Source organism: Pelobates fuscus, chromosome 1, assembly GCF_036172605.1.
Source record: "Pelobates fuscus isolate aPelFus1 chromosome 1, aPelFus1.pri, whole genome shotgun sequence".
Lineage (NCBI taxonomy): Eukaryota > Metazoa > Chordata > Amphibia > Anura > Pelobatidae > Pelobates > Pelobates fuscus.
This window is the reverse complement of record NC_086317.1, coordinates 417,194,437-417,221,643: the sequence shown is the minus strand read 5'-3', so window position 1 is coordinate 417,221,643 and position 27,207 is coordinate 417,194,437. Positions and strand designations below refer to the sequence as shown.

The 27,207-nt window shown below is 45.3% G+C and overlaps 1 protein-coding gene across 1 annotated transcript in view; it reads left to right on the top strand.

The window, feature by feature from the left end:
* Positions 1-27,207, top strand: part of LOC134570037 (sterol O-acyltransferase 2-like) — a 104,784-nt gene that overhangs the window by 17,430 nt on the left and 60,147 nt on the right. The window contains exon 2 of the mRNA XM_063428478.1: positions 19,067-19,194. Coding sequence (XP_063284548.1) covers positions 19,094-19,194 — 101 coding nt within the window. The 5' untranslated portion in view covers positions 19,067-19,093. The remainder of the gene's footprint in view (positions 1-19,066; positions 19,195-27,207) is intronic.

The window sequence follows — 27,207 nt, the reverse complement described above, 5'->3', positions numbered from 1 at the left end:
TGGATGTTTGTTAAACGGAGTAAGCAGCTTCTGGTATGCATGCAGTATAGCAGATAAGAGTTTGCCAGTTCATGGAAACGAAGCAATAAGAAATGAAAGTTGCAGCAGGTATGAATTCGTTTGGAGTTAGAGGTAAGCAGACTTGCAAGCAGGCAGTATCCTATTACGGTTGCAATTATAACTTAGCTTTTCAATGGTGGGAGTCCAGGTTTTCCTAAGTTCTCCTCCGGGGAGGGAAGAGGTTAAGCAGGAAGGAGAAGGTCCTTTTACAATCCGCGGTCGAGGTGAGGAGAAGGTGGGTGAACAGTTTCCAGTCCGGGTTCGATGCACAAAAGGGTTTAGAGGAATCTTGCTAGCCGGTTTTGATTTCGCGGTAACGCTTTTCAATAATCCAGCATCTTGAATCTGGCGCGGTCTTATTATGTAGCGTGGGGAGACCGCGTCAGAGAAGGGGGTGTGGCCAAGCTCAGTCTACCTGGAAGAGTCAATGTAACGGTAATGCCGGCAGTTAAGACATGACACAAACCTTCTTGCCACAGCTCGCATTGATGTGCCATCCTGGATGAGCAGTACTACCTGAGCCACTACCTGAGGACTCTGAGGTAAAGTCAACGGGCAGCTTAATTCAAGCTTTCCAGAAGAGAAGATCTGCTTCTACTATCTCTAATATCCTCTTCCAAGTTCTCAATCCAGATTTTCAAAGCCCTAGATACTGATGTGAGGGCTATTGCAGGATGAAAGCCTGTACCTGCTGCTACATTTGCTTTTGAAAGGTGTAAATCCATCTTTTTGTCCATTGGGTGTCTGAATAAGCCTGCATTGTCGACTGGTAATGTGGTGTGCTTTGCCAGTCTAACTACTGCTGCATCCACCTTCGGGGCATTATCCCAATGGCATGAGTAAGATTTCCCAAATGGGTAGAGGTTTGAGATTGTGCCTTGTGCTGAATTTTTTTTATCTGTAGTGGACCATTCGTCCTTAATCAATTCTTTGATAGTATCATGTACAGGAAAGGTTGCTCTTTTTCTCCTTAAGTCTGAGAAGTAACGATTGGAAGTTGATGGTTCCTCTTTAGTAGCTTCTTTAAGACTCCATGATTTACAGACTTTGGATATAAGATTATCTACTTGAGCTGGATCTAGGGAATCTGGGGGAGCCTGAGATTCTTCTTCTGAAGAAAATAATTTTTCTTGGTATGACTCCATATCCATGGATTCGTCTGATGAATCATCCTGGGAATAATCCAAAGGGTCATGGAACCTGGGTCTTTTGGTTCTTGTGCCTGCTTCTTTAATACTTTGAGATACCGCTTGTTTTATAAACTGCATAATACCAGTTGAAGGATTAGATGTTCTGCCTGCTTCCGATAAACACTCTGCACATAATCGTTTGCCTTCCAGCGGTCTTTTATCACAGGCTTTGCATTGATTCTTTTTTGGTGATTTTCCGTTGGATGAACTCGCCAGTTTCATTCCCGTAGAACTATCATGAGAGGGAAACATCTCATATTAGCTCTCATTTGTTTTAATTTGTAACATATTGAAACTGACAGAAATTATTAAAGTAATAACATGGCTTACCTATAACTCTTAGAGTGTGACCTATTTTTATATCCAGAGGAGTCTGAATCAGAAGAGACTGTTATCCTTTTTTTCTTTCTCCAAATTGGTATGAGAATAGCTTAAAAAAAGGGAATTGACATCAGTATGCAAAAGTAGAAGGAAAAAGAGAGAAAAAATATATATGTTTATACCCCTTAAGGACACATGACATGTGTGACATGTCATGATTCCCTTTTATTCCAGAAGTTTGGTCCATATGGGGTTAAAGATGTAACCCCTTAATGGGTTTTGAGGTGATGTCAAACTAATCTTATTGATTTTTGGGTAACTATTATTATTATTGATATTGATTGGGTAACTAAAATAATAGATCAGGGTGGTGCGGTAGACATTGCTTACCTAGATTTTAGTAAGGCTTTTGACACTGTCACACATAGAAGGCTTATCAATAAACGACAATCTTTAAGTTAGGATTCCAATATTGTTAAATGGGTTAGGCAGTGGCTGAGTGACAGGCAACAGAGGGTTGTAGTCAATGGAGATCCAGGAGGGATAAGCTAAATGGCAAATGATTTAGGTAAACTAGAAAAATGGTCAGAGCTGTGGCAACTGACCTTTAATGTGGATAAGTGCAAGATAATGCATCTTGGATGTAAAAACCCAATGCCAGAGAATTGAATATTTAAATAGAGTCCTAACGTCAACATCTGAGGAAAGGGATTTAGGGGTCATCATTTCAGATGGCTTAAAAATAGGCAGACAGTGTAATAGAGCAGCAGGAAATGCTAGCAGAATGTTTGGTTGTATAGAGAGAGATATTAGCAGTAGAAAGATGGAAGTGCTCATGCCATTGTACAGAACACTGGTGAGACCTCACTTGGAGTATTGTATGCAGTGCCGGAGACCAAATCTCCAGAAGGATATTGATACTTTGGAGAAAGTTCAGAGAAGAGCTACTAAACTGGTTCATGGATTACAGGATAATACTTACAAAGAAAGGTTAAAGGATCTTAACATGTATAGTTTGGAGGAAAGACAAGACGGAGGATATGATAGAAACATTTAAATATATAATGGGAATCAACACAATAAAGGAGGAGACTATATTTAAAAGAATAAGAACTACTATGATAGAAACATTTAAATATATAATGGGAATCAACACAATAAAGGAGGAGACTATATTTAAAAGAATAAGAACTACTACAACAAGAGAACATAGTCTTAAATTTGGGGGGGGGGGTTAAAAATAATATTAGGAAGTATTACTTTACTTAGAGGGTAGTGGATGCATGGAATGTTGGCAGGGGAGAAGCGTAGGCGGAGCCTGACCCAGCGCCAAGGGACATCGATTTTAACCCCTCCACCAACTTGGGATGGGGGGGTGGGAGGGAGAGGGGACCTGCAGTGCCAGGAAAACGGTTTGTTTTCCTGGCACTGTAGAGTCCCTTTAAGCATGCGTGAGATAGGCATAAGGCTATCCTAGACTTCAAGATAAGGCCAGGGACTAATAAAAGTATTTAGAAAATTGGACAGACCAGATGGGCCGAATGTTTTTATCTGCCGTCACATTATTTGTTTCTATGTTTCTTTGTTGTAGTGGACAACAGTTAACCCGACTGGTTACTTCCGCTAATTCCCTTCCTTCAGCCAGTTAGGAACCATGTAAAGTACCAATAACCCCATTTAACTCCCAGTAACTGGACGACACACAGTCACAAACATGCAAGGACACATCACAAGATCCTCCCCCCCAGGAGTCCTAGCACGGGAAGGGACTCTGCTCCTTTTGTCCCCACAGCCCACCACTAAACCTACAGGATTTCCTACACCAACTGCCAGAGGTCTTCTTCCCAAGAGCGTCTGTGCCTGGGAGTCAGGGCGCGAGAAAATGGACCATCTTTTTGTCTCCCAGGCACAGAGAAGCCTGCCTGCGGGAAAAGAGGGTCTCTTTGTCCCTCAGGCTCCTGAGTGCCCACCAAGCTCACCAGTGCCATAAAAGTGCCCACACTAATCTCAGGGACCCTAACTTCAGTCCCTCCATTGACTAGTCTCTGTTCGCAAGGTCCTTGTGTGAAATCCAGACAAGGGGGATGAATGCTCCCCCTAGCCGGCGTTCATCTATACGAATGGCGGCCACCCAATGAAGCACTCATTAATTACTTCCCTTGCGGTTTCACACCTATGTTGCGAGTTCTGATTAATTGGTGTGAACGTTTTAATGGGGCACTGGGGAGGTCCTCGTTTGGGAGATGAACGAATCGGGAAACAATCCACGAAGGCTCACCCAGGGAAGCACTCATTAATTGTTTCCCCTACAGTTTGTGGTTTTGACACTTATGTTGCGAGGTGTGAACATTCTAACCTAACATTCTAAATGAGGGATTGTGGTGGTCCCCATTCGGGAGGTGAATTAATTCCCTTCACGGAAACACTCCCGAACGGGGAGCGGGCACAATATCACATGTAAAAGAGAGGGAAAACCCACGAACAGGCAGCGGTTCCGCAACATATGTCACTGTATGTCTGTGTCTTTATGACTGTGTCTGCATGTCACTGTATGGTTGTATGTCATTGTATCACTTTGTCTGTATGTCACACTATTATTGTATGTCTGTGTAGGACAGTGTCTGTATTACTGTGTCTGTATGTCACTGTATGTGTGCATGCATCTGTATGACAGTGTCTGTGTGTCTCTGTATGACAGTGTTTGTGTGTCTTTATGTCTGTGTCTGTACGACAGTATACCTGTATGTGTAGATTGTATGACTGTGTGCCTGTATTACTGTGTTTGTTTGATTGTGTGCTTTTTTAAATGTTGCTGTAATAGTCTCGGAATGTTTTGGCTATATCTTCTGTTTTATCATGGCGCACGCCTTCTGACGTCTTAATGTTTGATATGTATGTTTTTTGGTGTTTGTCTTTTAGTGCCCTGGCTAGGTATTTCCTGCTTTTGTTACCGTGTGCGTAGTATGTCCCTCTGGTCAATTGAATTGCTCTATGGGCCTTCACTAGAAGGAGGTTGCATAGTTCCATTCCGAGGGCTGTTAAGGTGTTGTATGTTTTGGGTGAGGAATCAGATTTATGTTTCAATTCTACTTTGGAGATTTCATTTGTGAGTGACTGGATTTTAGCTATTCGTTCTTTTTTAATGCGTGCTCCCCATTTGATCAGGATGCCCCGTGATATGCCTTTGTGTGCTTCCCATACCCACGTGTCTGCAGTGCCCCTGTCTGTGTTTTCTGAGAAGTATTTGGGAATGGAGTCATTAAGGTCCAACAGGGACTCATTGAGACGCCATGAGCTGTCCCGTGCTCCCGAGTCTATGAGGGACAATGTAAGAAACACCGGGGCATGGTCAGAACAAGTGATTTGACCTATGGAGGCTTCTTTCAGGAGTTGCAGGTGTCTGTGCCATATGAAAAACATGTCTAGTCTAGAGTAGCTATGTGCCACCTAAGAGTAGTATGTATAGTCCCTCTCTTGTGGGTGTGAAATTCTCCAACAGTCCACTAGTTGGTTGGCATGTAGTGTCCTTTGGAAGAGGGATCGTTGGTGATGTTGAGTGTCCTTACTTGTTGTGGACAGGGCCGGACTGGCCTACCGGGATACCGGGAAATTTCCCGGTAGGCCGCCAGCCCTGGGGCCGCTTTAACATTTGGCTGCCCTGGGACCGCTTTAACATTAGGCTGCCCTGGGTCCGCTTTAACATTTCTGTTACCCTATGCGGCCGTGTGGCCGCAGCCACACCTGAGCCGGCCGCTGCTGCTTCCTGTCAGCCGCTGGATGTGAGCGGCAAATGACGACATGACGTCACATCCGGCGGCTGCGCGGCGGCGGCTCTACTGAAACTGCATCGCGGCCTTTTTTCCCTGAGCTGTTGGAACTTGTAAAGGTAAGTCATTAATGTATTGGGGAGGGGAGGGGTGGTCATTAATGTATTGGGGAGGGGAGGGGGGGTCATTAATGTATTGGGGAGGGGGGGTGGTCAGTAATGTATGGGGGAGGGGAGGGGGGGTCAGTAATGTATGGGGGAGGGGAGGGGGGTCAGTAATGTATGGGGGAGGGGAGGGGGGTCAGTAATGTATGGGGGGTGGTCATTAATGTATTGGGGAGGGGGGTGGTCATTAATGTATTGGGGAGGGGAGGGGTGGTCATTAATGTATTGGGGAGGGGAGGGGGGTCATTAATGTATTGGGGAGGGGAGGGGGGTCATTAATGTATTGGAGAGGGGGGTCATTAATGTATTGGGGAGGTGGGGTGGTCAGTAATGTATGGGGAGGGGAGGGGGGGTCATTAATGTATGGGGGAGGGGGGTCATTAATGTATGGGGAGGGGAGGGGGGTCATTAATGTATGGGGGAGGGTGGGGGTCCATTAATGTATTGGGGAGGGGGGGTGGTCATTAATGTATTGGGGAGGGGAGGGGGGTCAGTAATGTATTGGGGAGGGGGGTGGTCAGTAATGTATGGGGGAGGGGGGTCAGTAATGTATTGGGGAGGGGGGTGGTCAGTAATGTATGGGGGAGGGGGGTCATTAATGTATGGGGGAGGGGAGGGGGGGTCATTAATGTATGGGGAGGGGAGGGGGGTCATTAATGTATGGGGGAGGGTGGGGGTCCATTAATGTATTGGGGGAGGGGGGGTGGTCATTAATGTATGGGGGAGGGTGGGGGTCCATTAATGTATTGGGGAGGGGGGGTGGTCATTAATGTATTGGGGAGGGGGGGTCATTAATGTATTGGGGAGGGGGGTGGTCATTAATGTATTGGGGAGGGGAGGGGTGGTCATTAATGTATTGGGGAGGGGAGGGGGGTCATTAATGTATTGGGGAGGGGAGGGGGGTCATTAATGTATTGGGGAGGGGGGTCATTAATGTATTGGGGAGGTGGGGTGGTCAGTAATGTATGGGGAGGGGAGGGGGGGTCATTAATGTATGGGGGAGGGGGGTCATTAATGTATGGGGAGGGGAGGGGGGTCATTAATGTATGGGGGAGGGTGGGGGTCCATTAATGTATTGGGGAGGGGGGGTGGTCATTAATGTATTGGGGAGGGGAGGGGGGTCAGTAATGTATTGGGGAGGGGGGTGGTCAGTAATGTATGGGGGAGGGGGGTCAGTAATGTATTGGGGAGGGGGGTGGTCAGTAATGTATGGGGGAGGGGGGTCATTAATGTATGGGGGAGGGGAGGGGGGGTCATTAATGTATGGGGAGGGGAGGGGGGTCATTAATGTATGGGGGAGGGTGGGGGTCCATTAATGTATTGGGGAGGGGGGTGGTCATTAATGTATTGGGGAGGGGGGGTCATTAATGTATTGGGGAGGGGAGGGGGGGTCAGTAATGTATGGGGGAGGGGGTCAGTAATGTATGGGGGAGGGGGGGTCAGTAATGTATGGGGGAGGGGGTCAGTAATGTATGGGGGAGGGGGTCATTAATGTATGGGGGAGGGGAGGGGAGGTGGGTGGTCATTAATGTATTGGGGAGGGGGGTGGTCATTAATGTATTGGGGAGGGGAGGGGTGGTGGTTCATTAATGTATTGGGGAGGGGTGGTGGTCATTAATGTATTGGGGGAGGGAGGGGGGTCATTAATGTATTGAAGAAGGGAGGGGGGCTCAGTAATGTATGGGGGAGGGGAGGGGGTTCTGTAATGTATTGGGGGAGGGGGGCAGTAATGTATTGGGGAGGGGGGGTCATTAATGTATTGGGGGGTGGTCATTAATGTATTGGGGGAGGGGAGGGGGGGTCACTAATGTATTGGGGAAGGGAGGGGGGCTCAGTAATGTATGGGGGAGGGGAGGGGGGTCTGTAATGTATTGGGGGAGGGGGTCAGTAATGTATTAGGGGAGGAGGGGTCAGCAATATATTAGAGGAGGGGGTGACAGCAGTATATTAGGGGAAGGGGGTCAGCAGTGTATTAGATAGGGGGGACGGGAAAGATCTGACTAGGGAATTTGAGATGAGGCAATGATTATATTTGTGACATTTATATTTGTGGCCCAATGAATATTATATATATATGTGTGTGTGTGTGTAGAAGGAAATGTAAATAGAGGGGGCTACAGGGGTGAGGGAATTATATTTGTAATATATTTATTAGGAACTGTGGAGGGAAGGGGGTTGGATGAGAGCATTAAATATTATAGCATTAAATATTATAGCATTAAATATTATATTTATGGGGCAGGAACTGTATTATATATTTTTCGTTTAGTGCAGGGGTAGACACTCCCTTTGTTTTTTTACTACATCTCCATTAAGGCTTGCAAAGCATCATGGGAGGTGTAGTCCACAACATCTGGAGTGGCAAAGGGTGTCTACTCCTGGTTTAGAGCATAGGTGTATAACCATTTGGCTTCCCCAGGCCAAAATAACCCCTTAAACTCTTAAAGGATCACTATAGTGTCAGGAAAACAAAGCGGTTTTCCTGACACTTTAGTGCCCTGAGGGTGCCCACACCCTCAGGGTCCCCCTCCCGTGGTGCTGAAGGGGTTAAAATCCCTTCAGTTACTTATCTTAATCCAGCGCCAGGCTTCCTCGGCGCTGGTGACCTCTCCTCCCTGTCTGACGTCAGCTCCCCGTCCGACGTCACTGGAGCTGAATGCGCATGGCTGCGCACGCATTCAAAGTGTCCATAGGAATGCATTTCTTAATGCTTTCCTATGGACGCTCTGCGCGATGGAGGCGAAATGTGCCTCCAGCGTCGCAGATGCGCCTCTAGTGTCTCTCCGGAAGACAGCCACTAGAGGCTGGATTAACCGCAAATGTAAACATAGCAGTTTCTCTGAAACTGCTATGTTTACATGTGAAGGGTTAAAACCTGAGGGACATTGCACCCAGGCCACTTCTTTGAGCTGAAGTGGTCTGGGTGACTATAGAGTCCCTTTAACGCTGTTACGGCGTTATATGCCGTCCGCATTTTAATGGGCTGTTAAGCTGAATTCTGATGACTCCGCAATGCTATGGGGCTGGTATGTAATTTTTTCCAGGGCTGGTTTTCATACCCAGTCCGGCCCTGGTTGTGGAACTGTCTGTGGAGAGGTCTACGACTATGTTCCAGTCCCCCCACAGTACCACCACTCCCTCTGCGAATTTCTCCAGTTTCCTTAGACATAAATTTATGAAGGATACCTGTTTGGTGTTGGGTGCATAAATTGTTGCTAGTGTGACCAGCGTGTTATTCAGCTTACCTTTAACAAACAAGAATCTCCCTGTGGGGTCTGACTTGGATTCACTGTGTGTAAAGGGTCTGCGGGATCAGAATGGCCACCCCTCTGGATTTGCTTGTTGTCGTTTTATCTCCTGCACTAACACTGTACGTTTTTCGGGTGTGTTAAGTCCCCTAACATTTAGGGACTTAAGTCTTAAGTCAGCCATTTGTAGATAAGCGTGTCTGGGTGTGTGTATTGTGTACCTGTACCTGGTTGAGGAGGTGGGAAGGGGGAAAACGGAGGGTATGTTTAAACTTGGGGAACTATGTACATAAAGCATGTATGGCACATGCCTTGAGCAGATGGTGTCTAGCACACAAAGGATCAAGCGGATCCTGTGTGCTCCCTATGACACCTCTTGGGGGGTTAAGTGGTCCTGGACTGTCAGGACCTAAGACCTGTAATCTATGGCATAAATCATATTTAACAATTTACATCATTGTTACTGTTAGCTTATGTTATCTTGGTTGCAGGTATCCATAAGTATAGTGATAAAGATCAGTTCCCGGTTCCCGTGTGGCCGAGACCCAGGCCCTTGGGGGCACAGATCACGTCCACACGGAATTCCGGCAGCATCGATGTGAATATATACATTAAGCAATTTAGAACGTGTGACATGGCATTAATGAAAAGTAAATACAAGGTGTAATGAATAACAAATAATAAAAACTGGCAGCTACATACGTTCACAAGCGACTAAAATTGAGTGATAGCTCAAAAAATAAAAGAGTATGTGCGCTCAGAAATAAATATTTAGAAAATATATAAGCTGTATTTATTGAGGTAAAACTCATATACGATAAATATAGTTAAGATAAATCAAAACAAACACTAAATAAATAAAAATAGAAATAAAAATCACAGTGAATACATGAACCCACTAATATAGATAATGTACCAATGAACTTTATATTATAGGTATATCTATAGGAACCCACTATTGTAAGGGTGTACCGATAAACTATATATTACAAATACATAGTATAAAGAAGAGTATCAAAACAGCTGCCTAAAAGGTAACACAGTATAAGTGAAAAGAGAAATCACAAAAGATATATGTGAAACACGAAAAAATTTATAAAAAACAATAATAATAGTACCTGCCTCGGTGTGGGCCCCCCACCGAGGTATATGTAGATGGAGATCGATACTTGAAGAGAGAACCAAATAAAAAATGATAAATAAAATATATAGAGGAGGGTGGGAGTTCTGTGTGACAAGCCTCCGACCCACTCCAAAGGGGATCCGTCAGAAACCGATGATATGCACCGCGGTCGAGATCTTCAAAAAAGACCGCGGTGTAATTAAGGCAGACCACCCACAGATGCTGCTGGTAGATCACACATGAGCTGGAAACATATACCGCGGTCGGAATCTTCTCAAAAGACCGCGGTACAGTTGGATGAAACAGCTAAAGGTATCTGTAAGTCCTCTACTTCCAGGGGTCAGGAGTGTGTAAGCACTAAGACTCTCACTCACCAAAAAAGTCAAAGACACAAATACAAATAAAAATAAAAAAATTGAAAACGACACTCAAAGGCAGTCGAAGGATACCAAGTGTGTCCAGTAGCAAAGTGCAGACACGTCTACGCGTTTCATCCCGCCCACGGGACTTTCTCAAGACTGGATAGCTGCAGAAAAACCTGATTTAAATACCTCCAAGGTAATGAATCAATTAAACATGTAAAAACACCCTCAATTAGGTAAATCAATCAAATATACTTAACAAAATCGCAAAAAAATAATAATATAATACACATCTGTGAGTGAAAGGTAAAAATACACTTTCCTCAAAAACAAATTAATGATATATAACAGTTAGGCACTAAAATGTAATTAACTAAACAAAATAATAAGCAAAAAATACAAAATTATATATAAATGCATAAATGGTCGATCACAACACCATTTAAAGGGACAGACCTCATTCTTCCAAAATGTAATTGGAGACCCTTAATAAAACTTGGGAGGTCACTAAGAAATTATTAAACATATTGACATGAGAGATTATATGAGATAATAATTTCCCCACTAGACATGAATGAAAGAGAAACTCAGAGTGGACTAGGGTACTTGTCACTCATTGGAGCAAGGGAGTAAAAAGAGCATGGGTACTTCTGGAATGTCACTACCAGTGACCAAAAAACAATATATATATTGATAAAATAAAGGAGAGAACAGATATCCCCACCAAACATAAATGTGAAGAGAGCCCAGAATAGACTAGGGTACTTATCACCCAAAAGGCAAAAAAGAAGGGTGAACATGGATATATCAGAAGAGCTCTAACTCTTCGTTCAAACCATTAGGTGTCATGGTATCAAGCCTAAAAATCCAAACTGACTCGGATTTCACCAATTCTCTTTTCCTTTTGGCGTCATCTTGGTAGGGGGGAATATGGGTTATCCCCATCAGCTGTATACCTGTCAGGATCGGGACAGGGATCCAACACGCAGAGTACAGACAGTAGAAAGGTACGTATACCGGACCTTAGAATGGCCGGACTAACGTACGGAGATAGAGAGAATGGTCAAAGACAAGCCGAGGTCGAGGGAACGAGAAGACAGGTAAGCGAGGAACAAGCCGAGTCAAAGGGTAACAGAGATAAGCAGAGTAATACAAACAAGCCGGGTCGGAACCAAAAGGATAACTGGAATACAAGAGCGCTGGGTGACTAGACAGGCTAGAACCACGACAGGGCAATGAGCAAATGGAAGAAGCACTGTTAAATACCCTGGCTCAGGAGAGTAGACACGCCTCCGACGAGTCCTGATTAGTCTCCAGACAATTGAGTGACAGGTCGGTCCGGGTTGGCGTCATGACGTCGAGTGCTGGGCGTCGTGTTACAAAAGGAAGTGGATCCCTCGCGGCCGGCGTGTAAATGACCGGAAGGACCGCGAGGAACGGAGGAAACAGCCCTTCTGGACGGATAAACTTCTAAGTCTCTGCCTCTCTCAGAGGTAGAGACTTCAGGTACCCTGACAGTACCCCCCCCTCTCAGATACGCCCACCGGGCGGAAGGAACCGGGACGAGATGGGAAGCGGGAGTGAAACGCCCTGTGGAGGCGAGGAGCATGAACATCCTCTTGAGGTACCCAACTCCTCTCCTCAGGACCATATCCTTTCCAGTCGACCAGATATTGTACTCTCCCCCGGGAGATTCGAGAATCGATGATAGAGTTGACCTCATACTCCTCCTGACCCTCCACCTGAACAGAGCGAGGAGAGGATACCGTGGAGGAAAATCTGTTGCAGACTAGCGGTTTCAGCAATGAAACATGAAAGGAGTTAGGGATGCGTAAGGCAGATGGGAGAGCTAGACGATACGCAACTGGGTTAATTCGAGTCAGAACCCTGTAAGGTCCAATATAACGAGGAGCGAACTTCATGGAAGGCACTTTTAAACGAATGTTTCTAGTACTCAACCATACTCTATCGCCTGGAACAAAAACCGGAGCCGACCAAGGAATCAAACCGACCCAATCGTCCTGGTGTTCGGAAACAAAACAACGTAAATATTGTTCAATCTTTTGGTTGGTGCGTTCAGCAGCTCCGTTAGACTGAGGATGATAGGCGGAAGAGAAATTCAATTTGATACCCAGTTGAGAGCAGAAGGATCTCCAAAAACGAGAAACAAATTGGGAACCTCTGTCAGATACAATTTGGGAGGGTATCCCATGTAAACGAAAAATCTCCCTTGCGAATATCTCTGCCAACTCGGGAGAAGACGGAAGTTTAGGCAGAGGAACGAAGTGAGCCATCTTGGTGAATCTGTCAACCACGGTGAGGATAACAGTCTGTTTTTTAGATATAGGTAAATCGACAATAAAGTCCATAGCCAAACAGGACCACGGCTTTTCTGGAACCTCTAAGGGATGCAGAAATCCACATGGAAGCGTATGAGTTTGCTTGGTCTTAGTACAGACCTCACACGCACCGATGAAATCTTTGATATCCCTACGTAAAGCAGGCCACCAGAAGTCTTTAGAGATCAAAGCGCACGTCTTGCGAATGCCAGGATGTCCAGCCACCTTGCTGTTGTGGAAACATTGTAACAGTTCCAGTTGAAGAGCAGGAGGAACGAAATGTCGACCCCCGGGAGTCTGTTTAGGGGCTAGATGTTGCAGCTTTAAGATCTCGGCAAGTAACGGAGAGTGAATCCTGAGATTCGTGTTAGCGATAATATTGCATTTCGGAACTATAGAGGAAAGAACAGGTTCGGATATAGTAGAAGGTTCATATTGGCGAGACAAAGCATCGGCTTTAGAGTTCTTAGAACCAGGTCTATAAGTAAGCACATAATTGAAGTGGGTCAGGAATAAGGACCAACGAGCTTGTCTGGCGGACAGTCGCTTAGCCTCCCCAATATAGGACAAGTTCTTGTGATCCGTTAAAATGGTAACAGGATGTAAGGTCCCCTCCAATAAATGTCTCCACTCCTTTAAAGCCATAATGACCGCTAATAATTCCCTGTCACCGATGTCATATCTGCTCTCAGGGCCAGACAGTTTCTTGGAAAAAAAACCACAAGGGTGTAGTGGTTTGTCCACCCCTAACCTTTGTGACAGAATAGCACCTACGCCTGTCTCAGAGGCATCGACCTCGAGTAGGAACGGCAGAGTCGTATCAGGGTGGACTAAAATTGGAGCAGAGGCAAAAAGTTCCTTGAGAGTCTTGAAAGCAACGAGAGCTTCAGTAGACCAAGTCTTAGTGTCAGCCCCCTGTCTGGTCATATTGGTAATAGGCGCAATAATAGAAGAGTATCCCTTAATGAAGCGCCTATAATAATTGGAGAAACCAATAAACCTCTGAATAGCCTTGAGTCCCTTAGGCAATGGCCAATCTAAAATAGACTGGAGTTTGTCGGGATCCATCTTAAAGCCTTCCCCAGAAATCACGTAACCAAGAAAGTCTATCTGAGACTGGTCAAAACTACATTTCTCCAATTTGCAGTATAACCCATGTTGAAGAAGTTTGTGTAATACCTTTCTGACTTGTCTGTGGTGGGTCTCAATCTCTCTAGAGTGTATAAGTATGTCGTCCAGGTACACAATAACACAATCATGTTGAAATTCCCTGAGAACTTCATTAATCAAATCCTGAAATACTGCCGGTGCGTTACAAAGACCAAAAGGCATGACCGTGTATTCATAATGCCCATAACGGGTATTGAACGCTGTCATCCACTCGTGTCCTTGCTGGATTCTCACCAAGTTATATGCCCCTCTGAGATCCAACTTGGTGAAAATTTTAGAGCCCTTTAGGCGATCAAACAGCTCGGTAATCAAGGGGATCGGATAGGCATTTCTGATGGTTATTTTATTCAAACCTCGGTAATCAATGCAAGGTCTTAGGGAACCATCCTTCTTTTTAACAAAAAAAAAACCAGCCCCGGCAGGAGAAGAAGATCTCCTAATGAATCCTTTGTCTAGATTCTCCCGAATATATTCCTCTAGAACTGAATTCTCTTTGGTGGATAGAGGATATACATTGCCCCTCGGAGACATGGTACCAGGTAGTAGATTAATTTTACAATAAAAAGTCCTGTGTGGAGGTAGAGTATCAGCATTCCTTTTGTCGAATACTGCTTTTAAATCCAGGTACAGAGGCGGTATCTGTAAATCTGTAGACTGGGTAGAACTACCTGGTATGTTAATTACACCCAATGGAGAAACCCTCCGTAAACACCTCTCCTGGAAACCCTGGCCCCATGAGAGTATCTCCCCTAACTCCCAATCAATAATAGGGTTATGTCTCTTCAACCATGGGTAACCCAGGACTATGGGAACAGAAGGGGACGAAATAAGCATAAGCGATAAGTTTTCCTCGTGTCAGATACCAACAGTTAAGTTAACGGGTATGGTTTCACGAAAGATAACAGGCTCAAGTAAAGGTCTACCATCTATGGCCTCAACGGCCAAGGGTGTATCCCTTAACTGGGATGGGATAGTGTGTTTAGTAGCAAAGGCCTGGTCGATAAAATTCTCAGCAGCTCCGGAATCTATCAAAGCCATGGTCTTTAGTACTCCCTTCTCCCAAGTTAAAGAAACTGGTAGCAGAAGCCTGTGATCTTTATAGTTATGAGTAGAGGACAAAATAGAAACACCCAAGGCCTGTCCTCTAGAGAAACTTAGGTGCGGGCGTTTCCCGAGCGATTAGGGCAATTCAGGCGTAAGTGACCTCTGACTCCACAATACATACACAATCCCTCCCTTCTCCTGTACTGTCTCTCCTCTTCTGAGAGGCGAGTATTGCCTATCTGCATAGGTTCAGGAAACAGTGAGGTAGTGGAATCAGGGCTTTGAAATGCGGGAGCTAATTTAAAGGAAGGTCTAAAGTTCCTCTCTCGAGTGTTCTGTCTCTCTCTTAAACGCTCATCAATACGAGAAATGAACGAAATTAAATACTCCAAATTTTCAGGAAGCTCTCTAGTAGCAACCTCGTCAAGGATTACATCTGATAGCCCGTTCAAAAATACATCTATATAACCCTGCTCATTCCACTTAACTTCTGCCGCCAAAGACCTGAACTCTAGTGCATAATCCACAAGTGTTCGGTTCTCTTGTCTCAGGCGCAAAAGTAATCTAGCTGCATTGACCTTTCTACCAGGAGGGTCAAAAGTTCTTCTAAAGGCAGCTACAAAGGCATTATAATTATATACTAACGGGTTATCATTCTTCCATAATGGGTTGGCCATCTCAGAGCTCTCTCAACGAGTAAGGTGATAATAAATCCAACTTTCGCCCTATCTGTAGGATAGGAGCGAGGTTGTAATTCAAAGTGGATACTGATCTGGTTTAAAAAACCACGACACTTCTCAGGTGAACCACCATAACGTACTGGTGGGGTAATACGGGAAGAGGCACCTACAGTGGCTACCTCTAGGCCTGAACTCACAGAGGAAATAGAAGTAGTACGCGTCTCCTCTGGTGGGTTATTGGCTCGAGATAATAACGCCTGTAGTGCTAGGGCCATCTGATCCATTCTGTGTTCCATGGCTTCAAACCTAGGATCGGAAGGACCAAGCTGACTGTTTGTACTTGCAGGATCAATTGGCCCTGTCGTAATGTCAGGATCGGGACAGGGATCCAACACGCAGAGTACAGACAGTAGAAAGGTACGTATACCGGACCTTAGAATGGCCGGACTAACGTACGGAGATAGAGAGAATGGTCAAAGACAAGCCGAGGTCGAGGGAACGAGAAGACAGGTAAGCGAGGAACAAGCCGAGTCAAAGGGTAACAGAGATAAGCAGAGTAATACAAACAAGCCGGGTCGGAACCAAAAGGATAACTGGAATACAAGAGCGCTGGGTGACTAGACAGGCTAAAACCACGACAGGGCAATGAGCAAATGGAAGAAGCACTGTTAAATACCCTGGCTCAGGAGAGTAGACACGCCTCCGACGAGTCCTGATTAGTCTCCAGACAATTGAGTGACAGGTCGGTCCGGGTTGGCGTCATGACGTCGAGTGCTGGGCGTCGTGTTACAAAAGGAAGTGGATCCCTCGCGGCCGGCGTGTAAATGACCGGAAGGACAGCGAGGAACGGAGGAAACAGCCCTTCTGCACGGATAAACTTCTAAGTCTCTGCCTCTCTCAGAGGTAGAGACTTCAGGTACCCTGACAATACCAGATGGATTATTCTCGTGGAAAATAGAGAAATGGCGGGCTACTGAAGACCTAGTATCATTACGAATGATAGCTGTTCTATGCTCACGAAATCTACATTTTAGGGGTCTTGTGGTTTGGCCCACATATTGACGCCCACACGGGCAAGTTAATAGATACACCACAAATGAAGTGTTACAAGTGATTTCAGATTGAACTGAAAAAATTACATCAGAATTCTTAAAGGGGCTAAACGTGGAGCTCTGATAGCAAATAAACTTGCATGTAAGACATATATTACGACCACAACATTTATTGGGAACACCTTCTTTATACACCGCTTTGTTTATTTCACTGATATGGTGTGACCCATCTTTATGTACCCCTTTATTTTTCTCACTAGAATTATGTAATTTGGAGGGGCCAAAATATTCTTTAGACTTGGGGCCTTTTTGAATGTAACCTTTGGGATTTCAGAGATACAAAACGATAGCCAAGGGTCCTTAATTAGAATAGGCCAATACATATAAAATATATTAATGATATCGTCAAAACCTTTGTTAAACGTGGTAGAGAATATAGGTGTAGAACCTTTTCCCACCTCTTTGGTACTGATATTGTACTTAGCTCTTTTCAATGTGGAGACATGGGATTTTCCCAATAATTCAAGGATCATATAATGCTCATTTGTGTGGAATATATGTTCAGGGGTCGATGATGCTGTCAGGGTCAAATTTGAGTGGCTCAAAACTTGAGACCTAGGCTCAAGTGTATGGTTAGAACTAAGCACTTTCATATAGGCCTTCAACATCTTATTGGGTGGATAAGATTTTTCTATAAAGCGCTGACACAGCTTCAGGGACTCTCTCTCATAATCAGCCGCAAATGTACAATTTCGCTTGATTCTGGTGAACTGCCCTAGGGGAATGTTCTGGATCCAAGTAGGGTGATGGCCACTGTTGGCATGTAGGTAACCATTCACATCTACACTCTTTAGATATGTTTTGGTGGTAATACGCCCTTCAGAACCCGTAAGAGATAGGTCCAAGAAATCAATAGTGGACTTATGTTTCTTATATGTAAAAGAAAGGCCCCAACGGTTACCATTGATATAGGACATAACATTTTCCACCTCATTCCAATCACCCCTCCAGATAATAAGGATATCATCGATAAACCTACGATAGAGAGCGAGTCGCTCCATCCAATATGGTTCATTGAGTATCATCAGCTGTTCCCAGTGACCCATGAACAAGTTGGCATAGGATGGAGCAAAACTCGCCCCCATCGCAGTACCCTTAGTTTGGAGAAAAAACTTGCCGTCAAACTCAAAATAATTGTGTGTTAACATAAATTCGGTGAATCTGATGATATATTCGGACTGTTGAACTGGAAGGAGAGGGTCTGATCTTAAATATGATGAAATGGCTTTTAGACCCAAAGTGTGGTCAATATTGGAATAGAGTGCTGCCACATCAATTGTTAGCCAGCAGTAGTGTTCTCGCCATTCTACTTCCTTGACAATGGACAACACATGTCCTGTGTCCTTCAAGAATGAAGGCAAATGTGGAACGTATCTCTGCAGATGTAAATCTACCCATTTTGAAATGGGTGATATCAGTGAGCCCAGGCCCGATATAATGAGGCGCCCCGGTGGATTCGTGAGGGATTTGTGCACCTTGGGGAGATAGTAGAAAATGGGGATCTCCCCTTTGGCCGAGATGAAAAAACGTCTCTCTTTTTTGTCAATAGCCCCGTTCAAATATGCTTGTTCTATGAGCTCTCTCAAATCCCTCCTAAAATGTGAAGTGGGATCACATGTCAGAACCTCATAGTAGTCTGTGTTACCTAGAATACGGTCAGCTTCCTTTAGATAATCCACTTTATCTAACAGGACAATACCCCCTCCCTTGTCCGCTCCTTTAATAATTAGATTATGGTTATTTTTCAAGGTGGACATAGCTGTTAATTCCGATTTCTCCAAGTTATTACAGACGTTCGCTTTTTTCTTTTTGAAAGTATTGCAGAGAACCTTCAACTCCTTTAGGACCAACTCATAAAATAGTTGAATGTATGGACCTTTGTCCGCCTGGGGGTAAAAAACAGAAGGTGGTTTAAGTCCAGATGGGATATTCGCCTCTAGAATATTTAATAGATCCTCATTAGGATCTGGAACATCTTGTTCCTCCAAAAGGGAAATCAAATTATAAAAAATGATTAATGGCATTAATGAGACATCAATAGTGTGTGCCAAGGAGGCATTGTCAGCAAATAAAAAGGATATGGTACGTTTTCATGGCGTTCTGTGTGTTGCGCTCCTTGGTGTCATTGTAAGTTCATTGCCCGATTGGGCTCGCTTTGGTGTCCATGTTAGATTTATTACATATTAACTATGTTACATATACAGGTATTGCATATTAACTGGTCAATGGAAAGAGTCTCACATCAGGGCATTTCTTTACCCTCGGGTGCTGCACATGGTCATGTTAAATGTCTGGTAGAATGGAAGAAACATAATGAGGTACGAGGCTAAATCATTTTTTTGAAAACACAACATAATTAATTTCCACACTGCATATTCTGACACATCTCTGTAACAAAGTGTAATCATGGCAGTGGTTTCCAAATTATGTGTAAACAGAATATGGGCAGGATTTAACCAGAGAATGTTCATTGTAATCTCTTTCAGGTTGTAAATGAAGAGATAGTCGAGACTATGAGCTCCCAGATGACAAACCTCCTTGACAAAACTGTGGAAGACACTCTGCAATCATACACTAGAGACAATGTTGCCTCTGTGCCAGACAAAAAGCTCAGGTCAGGCCTTGGTGAATGAGGGAAAGTTTTATCTAGACATGTTTTATAGTCTACAGTTAGTTATCTTTAAGGTTATATGCAATAACTATAGAAATAGAATCCATTAAATGGCCTATTCTTACAAACCCTTAATGTCCTATGCAAATCTATCTTAAATTGTGTTGTCTTTATGAACATTTGAACATTATATACGTACCATCTAGCAGTAAAATTGGAATTTGGTGTGCCTCTGACAGTTTTACTTTTTAAAGTGGTTCCTAACTCCTGGGTGGAAGCCAAAAATGTAATATTAGTGGAGGCCACATACTTGAAAATACACTTAATATTCATCAGATCTCAAGCAGTTACCTACCAGATGTGGAAATTCAGTTTGGTATTTATCCGAATTTTGATTAAACAAAAAGTGCAATGGTTGGTACGATTTTGTTCATTCAGAATTTGTTTTACCGCTTACATTTGGCATCAATTCTGAATCACTAATTTACAGTTTGAGTTGTTTTTTGTTAAATGAACACTACGGCCCCTTTTTAATTTATTGTAGGGCTTCCTTGAAAATTCCAGTTTGAACTAAACCAAAATTTTGATCGGTATAGTCTTCATTTTGACAACCCCAATCCTGCTCAGCCAAAAAAAGTGTGGCTTGGACTAATCCTCCAGATTTCCCCGCATCCAAGCCAACGGTGGATGAAAATTCACCTGGTACAATTGCGCAAGTTCCATGGTTATCCATACTCCCAAATATTTCAGTGAAGACTCCGATTATTGTAAGGACTGCCTTCGTTGAAGTTTCCTCGGCTGGGGCTTAGGAATGGAAACATTAAGTACTGTAGATTTTGAAAAATGTATTCTAAAGTTTAAAATGGAGCCATATGCTTCAAATTTCAACATTATATGTGGCAGTGAGGAATCTGGGTCAGTTACAAAGAGTAGTGGATCATCTGTACATGCCACGACTAAGAGCTTGGTTTTACCCACTAGCAGCCTCTTGACTCATTCTGTGTTGAGGCTGGTTCGGGGACAAGGACAAAGAGCAAGGGCAACAATCAACATCCCTGTCGGGTACCATTAAGAATCAGAAAAGACTCTGTGGGCATCCCATTGGTACAAATTCTAGCAGTATGGTATAAGTGGACTTAATCTATCCCAACAGGTAAGGACTCATGCTCAGGATTTGCAAGCGAGCAAATAGAAAATCCCATCTGACTCTGTTGAACACCTTCTCTGCATCAATGGTTTGCCATAGAAGGCTCTCTGACACCAGCTGTGAGTGATGGAGAAGGGCTAGTGCCCTGATGGTATTGTCCCATGCCTCTCTATTGGGGATAAAACCCATCATGGTGGACCAAGCTTGTGAAGTATTGTTGCAGTTTCTGAGTCATTTCCGGGTCAGCGGAGATCACATGTCTCTATTAGATGACGTCTTTCCGGTTTTACCGGATGATGTTCATTATCAATGCGCATGTGCGCCGAAGAATGTAAACAAATGTCCGGATAACTTCTCAGACTCAAGGAGAATTAAAATAAACAACATATAAAATTCATATAATATCACTCATTGTTCAATAGAAATATATGTATTAAAATATATATATAATCCAAAAATTTAGATTAATAAGGATCAAATAAAATCAATGTAAAAGGGGGGAGAAGGAGGAAAAAAGGAGAATACAGGTTAAATAGATAAATAATAAATTATAATAAATTCATAAAATTGGTATTAATTTGCATACCTATTTAAAAAGCTAATTCATATAAAAGATAAAATAAGTGTAAATGTATCATAGGAAGGAAGTTATCTCAAAGTCCACATTTAGACCATCAGGGGTTAAGGTATTGAGGTTAAACGTCCACCTCATTTCTGATTTACTTAAAATTTTCTCCTTACAACCTCCTCTCCAATGGACTTTAATTGTTTCTATTCCTAAAAATTCTAAGCCTTCTGGGTTTCCTCCATGTTTTTCGGCAAAATGTTTCGATACGCTATGATTCATAAATTTATTTTTAATATTATTAATATGTTCACCTATGCGTATCTTAATTTCCTAGTTGTCTTACCGACATATTGCTAGCAACATGGACAGGTTAATAAATATATAACGTCCATTGTTTTACACGTAATTAGGGTTTGAATTTTATACTCTTCATTTGGAAATTTTCTAGATGAAAAGACTTTAACATTTCTATTCGGACTATGTCTTAATTTGCACCCTATACAATTATTACAATAATAAAAACCTTTATATTCATCTAAAAAAATGAATGTTCCTCTTCTCTTTTTCTAAAAAACTATTTGTTAAGGGCGGAGCCTGACCGCGCAAGTGAATGGCAGCCTAACTCCTGAGCTCTGCCGAGGCCTAGCCCGAATCTAAAGCAATCTTTAGCACTTGAGCCCCCTCAACCCCCTAAAAACCCTCTCCTGTATACCCGCACTCACCGCCTCCATGGGCGGGGGGAAAAAAAACGACAATCCTCTGTGGCACCAATCTTCCGACGGACGAAAGAGAAGGCCCAGACGCCAGCATCGGAGCACTCACAGTCGGAATCCAAATCAGAAATGAGCAGCCAAACTCCTTCAGAGAGAACGGAGGCCCCTCTCACCCGCAGAAACATGCGGGGATTTCTGGCGGACTTTCGCAAGTCGGTAGCGGAGGAGCTGGACAAAAGGCTCAACCCCATACTGGAAAGCATGGCGGACCTCTCAGCCCGCGCCCAAGCCACAGAGACCAATATGGCGCAGGTGCAAGACAAAGTGCACACACACGACGGGGTACTGCATGACCTCAGAGAGCAGATGCGCATCCTGGAAGATACAAACAAAGACCTCAACAACAGAACATGCTGCAATAATATCCGGGTGAGAGGAATCCCGGAATCAGTAACCGCCGAGCTCCTCACGGAAACCCTAAAAAACGTGTTCATACACCTCCTGCCCGAGGCCACGACAGCAGACCTCCATATGGACCGAGCACACCGGGCACTGACGGCCCTCAGCATGAATTCTGCCACCCCACGAGATGTCATAGTGCGTATGCACTTTTACCATGTAAAAGAACGGATCATGCGAACCGCCAGGGAGACCCCCATAGAGGTAGAAGGCGCGCCGGTACAATTATACCAAGACCTGGCGCCAGCCACCCTCAAGAGAAGGCGGGATATGTGGCCTCCTACCCAACATCTTAACCAACATGGCCTCTGCTACGCATGGGGTCACCCCTTTAAAATCATCGTCCGTAACAATAGCAGATTCCATACCATAGTGAGACCGGAAGAAATCCCGGACCTCCTAGACCAACTAGGCCTTCCTCCTCCACCGGAGCTGCCCCGCATCACTCACAGCTCCACAGCACACCAAGAGCCGACCCACAACCTCCCTGCAGGGAGCAGAGTCCGCCTCCACCCGAATACGGAGCAACGACACCCTGATGCAGCGCTCCCGTAAAGCGACAAACCCGTCAGAAAGCTCACCCACCACAGCACCCACACAGGACCTTCACAACACACCAACCAACCAGCAACGAAAGGGCCGCAAAACACCTGAAGCACGCTACAGCACCAACGCAGAAGCACAGACGTATTCACCAGACCTCTGCCGAGCCACGAACCTCTACCACAGCACGAACCTCCCCACGAACCAGCGGGAAGAGCACCGAACTGATCCCAGCCAGCTGGAGAGCACATGAGACAAAGAGAGTCAGTACTTGTCAGGGACCAGGAACCAGACAGAGACAGAAGTAGATGCAAACACACCTTTATTAATAAATAACAAATAATAAACAAAAGCAAAGTCCAGGAATCAAGCAGGGGTCAGTCACCAGAGCGGGTAGTCAGACAAGCCAGGATCAGGAGCACGGAGAGCAGCGGAGTCAGGAACAACGCCGGAGTCAGGAACCAGGAGCAAACAGGAAACACAGGAACAAGGAGACTTCTGGGGAACAGGAAACCATGCAAGGGCAAGGAGGTTCTGGGCTTAGCTGCTTAAATAGGCAGAACTGATTAGCAGCAGGGTTGATTACTACTCACAGGTGAGTAACCGTGGCAACGAGCAGAAGGAGCTCATAGTGATTGCAGCTGAAACTCAATCACTGAAACAGAAAAGGGTTGCTGTTTAAAACAGCAAAGAAACTCTGACAGTACCTCCCCCTCAACGACTCCCCCCATCTCTGTTGGTGGGTCCGGGCTTCATGGGGAAGCGGGCGTGATAGGAACGAAGGAGGGATGGTGCATGGACATCAGAGGCTGGAACCCAGGAGCGTTCCTCTGGACCGTATCCTTTCCAGTGCACCATGTATTGGATCTGTCCTCTGAAGACCCGTGAGTCAATGATGCTGCGTATTTCATATTCCTCATGATTGTCAATCAGAACAGGACGTGGACGTGGCACTGAGGTGGTGTAGCGATTGCAAACCAACGGTTTCAAGAGGGAAACATGGAAAACATTTGAGATGCGCATGTTAGCAGGAAGGTCAAGTGCGTAAGCTACAGGGTTGACCCTTCGAAGAATACGAAATGGCCCAACGTATCGGGGTGCCAGTTTTTGTGAGGGAACACGGGTTGCGGGAAGACAGCCAGACCCTCTCTCCGACCTGATAGGTAGGTGCAGGAAGGCGTCTGCGGTCGGCCGGTAGGTGCAGGAAGGTGCAGGAAGACAGCCAGACCCTCTCTCCGACCTGATAGGTAGGTGCAGGAAGGCGTCTGCGGTCGGCCTGGAGTTTGTAGTTCTGCATTGCGCGTTGCAAAGAATTCTGAACCTGCACCCAAGTGGAACGGAGTTCCCTGAGATGTTCCTCCAATGCCGGTATCCCCTGTGGCAAGAACGTATCAGGTAACATGGACGGTTGAAACCCATAGTTTGCCAGGAATGGGGATAGCCGGGAGGAGGCATTAATCGCACTATTGTGGGCAAACTCCGCCCAGGGTAGCAGATCAGACCAGTTGTTCTGGTGGTCAGAAATGTAGCAACGCAGAAACTGTTCCAGTGTTTGGTTAGCTCGTTCCGCTGCACCATTGGATTGCGGGTGGTAGGCCGAGGAGAAGGAAAGCTGAATTCCCATTTGCGTACAAAAAGCTCTCCAAAATCTGGACACGAACTGGCTACCCCTATCTGAGACTATCACTTTGGGTAACCCATGCAAACGAATGATCTCCCGAGCAAAAATTGTTGCAAGTTCCTGGGAAGTTGGTAGTTTTTTCAAGGGAATGCAATGCGACATCTTCGAGAATCGGTCAACAACCATGAGAACGACTGTATTGCCACGGGAGACCGGAAGATCTACGATACAATCCATAGACAAGTGGGTCCAGGGTCGTTCACCATTAGGTATGGTTTGCAGGAGACCCACTGGAGGGCGTCGTGGGGTTTTATTTTGAGCGCACACAGGACAGGCAGCTACAAAAGCGGTGACATCCGAACGGAGACTAGACCACCAAAATTGCCGGGAGACGGACCAGATCAACTGGTTTTTGCCTGGATGTCCAGCTGCTTTGGGGTCGTGGTATGTACTCAATAGTTTCGTACGGAGGTTAATAGGTACAAAACAACGGCCATTAGGTTTCTCTGGAGGAGCATTACTTTGTGCAGCCAGAATCTCCTCGCCTAGGGGTGAGGTTAGGTTAGTACGGATGGTTGCCAGTATATGGTCCGGAGGAATCACAGGAGTAGGGTTTATCTCCTCTCTAGATGGAGGGAAGAACTGTCGAGACAAGGCATCAGCCCGAATGTTTTTAGTACCGAGCAAGTAAGAAACCACATAATTGAATCTTGATAGGAAGAGAGCCCATCTAGCTTGCCGGGGGGAAAGTCGCTTAGCTTCAGAAAGATATGTTAGATTCTTGTGGTCTGTGAGTATGAGGATTGGCACTGAAGTACCCTCAAGAAGGTGCCTCCATTCTTTGAGAGCTAAAATTATGGCTAGAAGTTCTCTATCACCAATCTGGTAATTGCATTCCGCCGGGTTCAATTTCCTCGAGAAATACTCGCACGGATGCCTGGAGCTCTCTGGGTTAGGACGTTGAGACAGGAGGGCGCCCACTCCTGTCTCAGACGCATCGACCTCAAGAATGAATGGTAAGGCAGGGTTAGGGTGTGCCAGTATAGGAGCAGCAGCAAAGGCGACTTTGAGAGACTCAAAGGCAGTAATGGCTTCCTGTGACCAATGCTGTGGATCAGCATCTCTCCTGGTCATGTCCGTGAGAGGTTTAACCAAGGAAGAAAAGTTGCGTATGAACTTCCGATAATAATTGGCGAAGCCCAGAAAACGTTGTATAGAGCGAAGACCCGTAGGTCGAGGCCATTTTAGTACAGCCGAAAGTTTCTCCGGATCCATAGAGAATCCAGCATCTGAGATAACATATCCCAAGAATGTGACCAAAGGGCATTACTAGGTATTCGTAATGGCCGCTCCTGGTGTTAAATGCGGTTTTCCATTCGTGGTCCTCTTTTATCCGGACGAGATTATATGCCCCTCTCAGATCAAGTTTGGTGAAGACCGTTGCTCCCTGGAGGCGGTCAAATAATTCAGTGATTAATGGAATGGGGTAGGCATTCTTAATAGTAATGCGATTGAGACCCCTATAGTCGATACAGGGTCTCAACTCGCCATCTTTTTTCTTTACAAAGAAAAAGCCGGCCCCGGCAGGAGAAGATGACTTCCGAATAAAACCCTTAGACAGTGCATCGGTAACATACTCCTCCATGGCTCGATTCTCTGCTACAGACAGTGGGTAAATCCGGCCCCGGGGAGGATTGGTACCCGGTTGGAGTTCGATACCACAGTCATACGGACGGTGTGGTGGCAGAACGCTGGCTTGACCCTTGTCAAATACATCTTGGAATTCTTGGTACTCAGCGGGTAAGGAAGAGGCAGAACATGCGCCCAAAACTTTGACCGGTTTCTGGAGACATTGCTGGGACCATGATAATATCTCAGCTTTGCGCCAATCAATTGTGGGGTTATGCTTCTGTAACCAAGGGTATCCCAAAACAACCTGGTAATATGGAGAGGAAATGACCTGGAATTGGATCGTCTCATGATGTAGAGCCCCTACAGCCAGAGATATGGGCACGGTTTCTTGGGTCACGTGGGTTGGCTGTATTGGTCTGCCATCGATGGCTTCGAAGGCTAGTGGGAAGTTGCGAGACTGTAAGGGTATAGAGTGCTTTGCTGCAAATGCACAATCTATAAACAAGCCTGCGGCCCCAGAATCAAGAAATGCCCGGGTTTCAATGGATGAATCAAGAGAGGATAACAGGCACCAAGGGTTTGCGCACACATATCTCTGGGTCTGCAGAAAGACCACCCAAGATCTGCCCCTGACAGTATCTTGGGTGCGGGCCCTTTGCCGGACGAATCGGGCAAAACTTTAACACGTGACCGTGGTGTCCGCAGTACAGGCACAGACCCTCCCTCCTCCTAAAGGCTCTCTCCTCGACCGAGAGGCATGAGAAGCCTAACCGCCTTGGCTCCACACAGACAGAGGACTCAGGACCAAGAGGCATGGGAGGTGAGGGAGGTTCGGGTGGGCAAGAAAAGCTCGGTGCCAAATTTACAAGAGGCCTCCGCAGGCGCTCCTTGGATGAGGATCTCTCTCGGAGTCTGATGTCAATGAGGGTGACAAATGATATCAGTTCCTCGAGATCTTTAGGTAATTCTCTGGCTGCAATCTCATTTTTAAACACATCGGAGAGACCCTGTGCAAAGGCAGCCACGAGAGTCTCGTTGTTCCAGCCACCCTCTGCTGCCATGCTACGGAATTCACTGGCATACTCGACAATAGTTTTTGTGCCCTGAGCCTTAGACATGAGTAGTTCGGCAGTAGGGGTGGAGCGAGCTGGAATATCAAAAACCCTTTTAAAGGACGCAACAAATTCAGGGTAATTGTAAATAATAGGCCTCTCTGCCTCCCAGAGAGGTTTTGCCCAAGCTAGGGCCTTTCCAGACAGCAAAGAAATCATGAAGTGAACTTTGTCACTGTCTGTAGGAAATGCCTGGGGCAGGATTTTAAGGTATCCTTTAA